Here is a 7,975-nt window from a genome sequence, read left to right as displayed (position 1 = left end):
CATATGCATGGCTTTGAATGGGTCTGTGAATTTACATGCACACAGGTATCAAGGCATATTTCCAGGACCCCATCATGACATTTGTTGGGATCTAGAATGTTGTAGCACCTCTTTCCAGAAGGCACTGTCACAGAATAAAACTCTTCACATGCTTCGGTGGAAGCTTGATTATTTCAGTTCTCTGCATACACATGAAGCCACATCATTTATAAAGTTAGTGACAGTATCCTCCAGGAATATCCTTTTCTGCTCTGGACCGCTCTAACTCCTGCATTTGAGATTTTTTTGAGACAGAGTCTAGCTCTGTCGCCCAGGCTGGAGTGCAGTGGCACGATCTAGGCTCAATGCAACCTCCGCCTCCCAGGTTCCACCAATTCTCCCGCCTCAGCCTCTCGAGTAGAGTAGCAGGGACTATATGAGCACGTCGCCACGACTTGCTAATTCTTTGCATTTTAGTAGGAATGGGGTTTCACCGCCTTGTCCAAACTGGTCTGGAACTCCTGAGCTCAAGCAATCTGCCAGCCGCGGCCTCCCAAAGTGCTAGGATTACAGGCTTGAGCCACCGCGCCCGGCCCATTTGTGATTTTTGTTTGTTTGGTTGGTTTTGTTTTAAAAGGCATGAGGTCCTGTGAATGCATTGAGTCTTCCAGTGCCTGTAATTCTTAATTCTGACTTTTACACCCATTTTTATCTCTTGCCTGCTAGTTTATTTGTGCTTGTATCATCCTGTCTTTTGTAAATAATACTAGCAAAACAGAGGTAATAGCAGCTCCAAAGATAAATTTGGCCTGGATTATTTTTAGTTGCCAGGAAAAGACCAGATAAACCTTAACCATGTTTCTATTTCAATAAAGAATACACAGGTTAAATAACAAACTGATTTCCTAAAGATCAATATTATGGAATTTCAGCTTATTTCCTGATTATATATATTTTAAAATTGTATTTCAAATGATGAAAATTGCATTTGTAAACAAGCATGTTAAGTTCTGTGAAGTTCTGTAAGACATTGCATTGAATATAAAGTAGTAATTTCCAACTTGATAACATATAGTAAGTCCTTAACATAGCCATAGGTTCTTGGAAACTGACTTTAAGCAAAAAGATGTATAACCAGACCAGTATTTTTTTCACTTTGGCATTATAATAAAGCAACTGATGTAATTCAAGGATCTGTTGTATGTTGTTTCTCTTAAAGTTACAGTTTCCAAGAACCTATGAGGTTAAGTGAGGACTTAGTATATAGATGTGTAATGCTAATTTGAGTTTGGCAAAGGGAGTGCACTGCGAAAACAGAAATATTTCAATAAAAACTCTTTTTCTAGGCACTTTTAGGTAGAACTCTCAAACTGGGACTGCTACTACATTTTAAGATTGTAAATGTTGCCATGGTAGATAAGAAGAAAGCAATCAGATTTATTACAGGTATAAAAAGTTTTGATGCTATGCACAAGAGTGGAGTACTAAATGTAAAGGAGGTATCAGTGGAGATATTGTCAATATCAGAAGAGTTTGGGTGAGGATCTAGTCTATAAAAATATAGTTTTCTTTTAACTGATTCCTTTAGTCCTAACTGGAAAGATGAAACAGTAATTATATTATTGTTGTTTTTATTCAATGTGAAAAAGAACTATTAAATCTTTGAAATTTTTACTACTTAATTATTTTGGTAAAGTTAGCTGAATGTTTTATATTTATAATCACATTTGTTTTCTGTTTGTCATGCTGAAATTAAATTTTAATCCTGAATTATTTGTATTGCTTACCTACAGAGCCTATATTTACTGGGAAGTTTTTTTTTTTTGTTTTTTTTGTTTTTCATTATCATTACGTAGATCCAGACTCAGAGATTATCTGAATATACTTGATATAAGCATAATGCTAATATTCTTCATCTTTATCAGGTTATCTTTGATGATTCTTAAAAGTTGGAAAAAACCTACACTTGATACTTACTTGCTCAGAAACAAATAATACAATGCATGGAAGTGCAGTCATGCCTTTGTTTTTATCTCTGGATATTGTTTATAGTGAGCTACTAAAATACCACAGAGGTTTGATATCCCGCCACCTATGGAAGAGAAATAATGACTATTAAGCTAATTTCAATCCTGAGAAATGTTTATTGAAATATAACAATTTGGCAGTTTCTGAAACTAATGAGTGCTAAATCACTGTTATTTTAAAATTATCCTTCCCTGAAATTGGTGAAAGGTCAAACAATGAAATTTCCACTTTTAGATTTCTGGAAATTTTATTTGCAATGATAGCGCAATGGCTTACGAATGTCTGTCTGTCAAAAATAACAATATTAGTTGGAATACATTTTGAGTGTCTCCCGATAGGTATTTTATTTAGCTTACAGAAAGTTGCTTTTTCTTACCAGGTGAAAATATTCCATCTGCTTCTGTTTCTCCCCAGCCAATAATTTCATACATTTTGAGAAGAATTGTCTCCATGACAGTAAAAACTGGGGCTATTTCATATGTAAATCTATAATACATATCGATAAATTCCACCGTGACTTATATTACACAGAACAGGCAAAGTAAAGTCATGTGTTAACAAGATCATATGCTTTTTAATTCTATATTAGACTATGCAAGAAATGGTTACATTTTATATATTCTAAATTGCTTATTCCAGATTGAGTATATTAGTTCTACAGAGAAAGCGTCATGACTGCCATTGTTTTGTGCAATATCTGAACATTTCTTTCCCACCTGCAGGAATCTTGAAAGCAACTCCCATCCCTTCAGAACATACAACATAGTTTAGGATCAGAAAATGTCCAGTTATTAAAAAAAAAAAAACCTATATATTCCTTAATAGACAAGTTAAAAAGACATAGATCTGGAGTTGCAGACAATGTTCTGCAGAACATGGAAAGGGTAGAAAAGGCCTTTTCTAGAAATTGATTGATAAACATCCTTTGTGTAAGGATTGTACTTTGAGGAAACACACCAAAAAACAACTAAGAGTTATTATGTTTTCAATAATAACAGCTGTAAAGCAAGAAGATAGCACATGACAAGAATAATGTGGGACCCAGGGAAAAGGATTGAGAGATGACCATGATGGGAACTCTCCCTCTGTGTCACACTGTGCAATTGGAGTCAGCTCTTCAGAAAGCAAAAGCTGGAATTCAAGGCTATAAGCTTTGCTTTGTGCACACTCTGTACGATGAACCATGAAATATTTACAGTGGGTTCTGAAATCTAAAGGTGGCTTTCATTAGTCTCAAGAAATCCTTTTATTTGTCATCAAAAATTTTTCAAGGCTCCTTTAAGTGTCCTTAAACATAGATATTGACATCAGGAATCATTTATGTGCTGCTTTGGACGCTCTCAGCTTGCTCTGCCTCTAAGGCCTTTGGACAGTATTCAGGCCCAGCCACACTCACACACAGTCCCGACCTAACAGCGAGTCACCTCCTCTCCTGACAACAGTCACTGGCCTCCTGCCCAGAAGTTTCCTTTTCAGCCTGAAACCAAGAATGCCCATCCATCAGGTAGCGGGGAGTCAATATATCCTGTGGTACAATCCTTTGGCCCTAGGAGACCTGGTGGAGAGTAAATTCTTTCCCCTTCCTCCCCGCAGATGAACTGTCCTGAGAAGCACAAACCCCGGGGGATCAAGCACTCACTGTGCTTATATTCGTGCTTAGACCTGGCTGCCAGTCAGGTCTCTAATGATTCCTCATACCGCTCTTCTGTCCTTTCCCTTCCTGACCCACTTCATTTCTTCTCAACCTTGCCCTTTCATACAGCATACCCTAAAAATAAAGTAAGACAGAAGCTCTTGCCTCCAGCTCTGCTCAGAGACACAGACTAAGACACTGACTATTAGAATTAAGATTTTAGTTCTAAAAGGAACAAAGTAAGAAGCAAGTCTTCTGAACCTCTATTTCAGTAGGGCTCAATTCTGCCAGAATGTACTGTGTCAATTTCAGCTTCCACACGTGACCTTTGTGATCCTATTTCACCTCTACGGAGTATGTATTATTATTTTCAGGAAACAGAGACTCACTAATCTTCACAGCATTGTGGAGTGGTAGAATTAGGAATCCAATTTGATTTTCTCTAATTCCATCTAACATGCTTTTGCACCATCTTAAGATTCTGATAAGAGACATCCAGTCATTAAGAATGAGGAAACTTTTTGAAAATAAAAAAGCATCTATCTCTTAAATTATTTCTCTTTGCATCTACCACCTATGCTTTCCAGTATTCCTCTATTTAAGTTCAATAGTATGTATTTTCTTCACATAGGGAATGGTTAAGTATCATAACAATGGGATTCCAAACTATGGAATATAGTTTATAAATGTGTATTGTATAATGTATAACATATAAAATATATCATATTGTCTGGAAAGACAGTATTGCTCTATTCAGGCTTAACTAAAGAGCCATTACAAAGCAAAAAAAGAAAAAAATTAAAAATAGCAGTAAGCTAACTATGCTATTTTTATTTGCATTTCATTTCTACAAAATACTAATTACTACCATGAACTATGCATCATTAAAATCTCAGTGATAACTAAACAGTTAAAACAAATCTCAGTTTTCCCACATAACAGAGCAGACTCATAAATATTTAATTCTTGGTTTTAAAGTTTGAAGTTCTACCAGCTATCTCTTTTGATTGCTAAATTATATTAACATCTGACACAGACTATTCCTTTCAATTTAGTATCCAATCATCTCTCTATCCTTTTTTACATTGAAAAATATTGCCTTAAAATTAACTTCAAAACACATCAGCAGTATATCTAATTGTCTTATGGCCATGAGTTTTGCCATGGCAAAGGTCAATATTTTAAAATAATCATGTCAAAGTTGAATCTAACTTTTCTTTAAAAGTTTACTCAATATGATTGAGGTTCTAATTTATATTCAGAAAACTTTTCATATATATATATTTTATTTATTTATTTTTATTTTTTATTTTTTTATTTTGAGACTGAGCCTCCCTCTGTCTCCTAGGCTGGAGTGCAGTGGGGCAATCTCGGGTCACTGCAACCTCTGTCTCCCAGGTTCAAGCGATTCTTGTGCCTCAGCCTCCTGAGTAACTGAGACTAGAGGCATGCATCACCACATCCAACTAATTTTTGTATTTTTAACAGAGATGGGGTTTCACCATGTTGGCCAGGCTGGTCTCGAGCTCCTGACCTCAAGTGATCCACCTGCCTTGGCCTCTCAAAGTGCTGGGATTACAGGTGTGAGCCACCGTGCCTGGCCTATTTGTGTGTATATTTTAAACAACTATGTGCTGTGGGCTGTTTTGAGTAGGGTTGCAATGATTCCACTCCTAGAACTTAACTCCCAGTTCACACCCTAACATCTGAGGCTAATCAAGTAAATTCAGGCCCTGAACATTGCCAGAGAATTTCCAGACAACCAGGTAAACTTTACACACGTCACACAGGAAACACATAGCAGATTCTTTGCATTTCTCCCAATTTTCAACTGTTTGTTTTTGACACAGCAAGCATCATATCCAGAAAAATGGAACTTCCACTACCTACATCTTCACTCTTGCTTACATGTGTCTAATAATCTCACATTTCTTAGGTACAGAGGGATACTCACAGGTTGGTATTTGCAGTGACTGTCAACCATTCCCCTGCAAGTCCAATCGTATCTAGCCCACGGACAGCTGTTTAAAATAGTGAGGATGTCCTGGAGACAAAAACAAAATTGCAATAGGCCAAAATAAAACCTAGAGCTAAAAAACACTGAAATTTGATAACAGTTTTTCACTTACCAGGTACTCACGTATCAAGCACACTTAAATTATGTTATTCAGTAAACATTATTGAGGAACTAACCTATACAGAGACCTTCCTAAGTATTGGAGATATGGTGGTAAACCAGATAGGCATAATTGCTATCATGTGGGTTTTACAGGTTGGTCACAAAGGAAGACATTAAACAGATAATGACACAAACATGTTTGATTATAACTGTAAAAAAGTGCTACACAGAAAAACAGTGGGTGTGGTAAGTCCATTCCTAGGGTAGTGAAAGTAGCCAGGGTAGTGGGCTGAGGAAATCTCCAGAGAAGCCTTCTTGGAGGAAGTGATTTTTAAGGTAAGATCTAAACTTAAGCATTGCCAGACAAAAAGATTTGGAAAAGGAGCAAACTGAAACAGATCTCAGTATGCTCAAGGGTGAGAAAGGTCCTGTGTCTAAGGAAGGAAGGTCAAGGACGGGAGTGTGTACAACTACTTCCATGGACCAGTTAGGCCAAGCGGGGAGAAGCCATCTAAAACATTAAATAATTTTCAGTGAAAAGGTGTTTATATGTTTTTGGGGGCATAATATTAGATCCTTTACAATTATTTTTGAAGATTTATATTAGTAAGTAATCTTTATTAGTTGTCAAATTGAACAATCTACATTTGATATAATTTGGGTATTTGTCCCCCCCAGATTTCATGTTGAAACGTGATCCCCAATGATGGAGATAGGGCCTAATGGGAGGTGTTTGTGTCTTGGGGGCAAAGGCCTCATGAATGGCTTGGTGACATCTCTGCTGTAATGAGTGAGTTCCGGTTCTATTAGTTACTGGGAGATCTGACTTTTAAAAAGGTTCACACCTGTCCTCCTTTTTCTCTTGCTCATTCTCTCACCATGTGGCACACTGGCTTCCCTTGGCCTTCTGCCATGAGTAAAAGCTCCCTGAAGCCCTCACCGGAAGCAGATGCTGGCATGTTTCTTGTACAGCCTGCAGAAATGTGAGCCAAATAAAACTCTTTTCTTTATAAGTAATTATCAGATGTAGGTATTCCTTTATAGCAAGACAAATGGACTCACACAATATCCAACTTGGTTTAAAGTAATCTTCCCTGGGATTCCTGGCTTACACCTGTAATCCCAGCATTTTGGAATATAATTTACAAATTTATTTTGTGTAATAATTTATGCAACATATAAAACAAATCATGTTGTCTGGAAATACAGTATTGCTCTATACAGGTTTAACTAAAGAGCCATTATTAAGCAAAAATAAAAACTAAACATAGCAGTAAGCTAAGTAGGCTATTTTTATTTGCATTTCATGTCTACAAAATACTAATTACTACCATGGACAATGCATCATTAAAATCTTGGTGATAACTAAACAGTTAAAACAAACCTCAGTTTTTCCACAGGGCACGGGGCCGAGGAGGGCAGATCTCTTGATCTCAGGAGTTTGAGACCAGCCTGGGCAAGATAGTGAGACCCTTGTCTCTACAAATCATACAAAAAGTAGCTGGGTGTAGTGGCAATTTTCTAACCATTTCATATGTATTATTCAATCCTCATAACATACAGTTAGGATGTAGGCATTACTATTGTTAACACAAATAGCAATATATGGTAGATTTCGGATTTATAGGTGGATCAGATTAAATCCAAGGGCCGTTGCAAATTAATAGTTTAAAATATTGTCCTAAAATTATCTTTAATAAAAATATTGAGCCAAACCTCCGCTCAAACAAACACGTCATTCTTAAGTGTCTTTTAGTGTGCTGGGAACTGTAGTGGGGGAAAGGAAGTACAAACTATGGTTCCTGAAATCAAGGTAATTACCCATAGCTATATGTAGAAAATATAAGGTAGCTGTAAAGTGATATATGACTACATTTTGTACTTTTGATTTTCATAAGCTTGTAGTATTGTTTCCAGGTTTAATGAGTTTTTTCTTAAGTTAAATGAACTATTTTCCTTTCCAAATATTGCATTTGTTAAGACTATAGAAAGATTAACTTGGTTCAATTTTTAAAAATTGAATGTTTAAGCACTTTGAGATGTTTATTCATGGTAAAAGAAAAATTTTATTATAGTTTTTAAATAAAGAATACAAATCCGATATATTAAGAAATTGTGCATAGTTAAAATGTACAGATTACAGTAACATGAGATGATTTACACATCATGAAGTATATTTAAAAATAAAGTTTCATATTACACATTCACCCTATAGA

At 36.1% G+C, this 7,975-nt stretch overlaps 1 protein-coding gene across 1 annotated transcript in view; it reads right to left on the bottom strand.

Moving 5' to 3' along the window:
* The window catches only part of LOC105553924 (glutamate decarboxylase 2-like), a 57,979-nt gene that overhangs the window by 47,813 nt on the left and 2,191 nt on the right, over positions 1-7,975 (bottom strand). Inside the window, 1 exon segment of the mRNA XM_012000111.1 lies at positions 5,595-5,684. Within this exon segment, the coding sequence (XP_011855501.1) occupies positions 5,595-5,684 (90 nt within the window).

The sequence above is a fragment of the Mandrillus leucophaeus genome, unplaced genomic scaffold (assembly GCF_000951045.1).
Source record: "Mandrillus leucophaeus isolate KB7577 unplaced genomic scaffold, Mleu.le_1.0 Scaffold618, whole genome shotgun sequence".
NCBI lineage: Eukaryota > Metazoa > Chordata > Mammalia > Primates > Cercopithecidae > Mandrillus > Mandrillus leucophaeus.
Note: the sequence above shows the minus strand (reverse complement) of the source record. Positions and strands in the feature narration are given on the sequence as shown.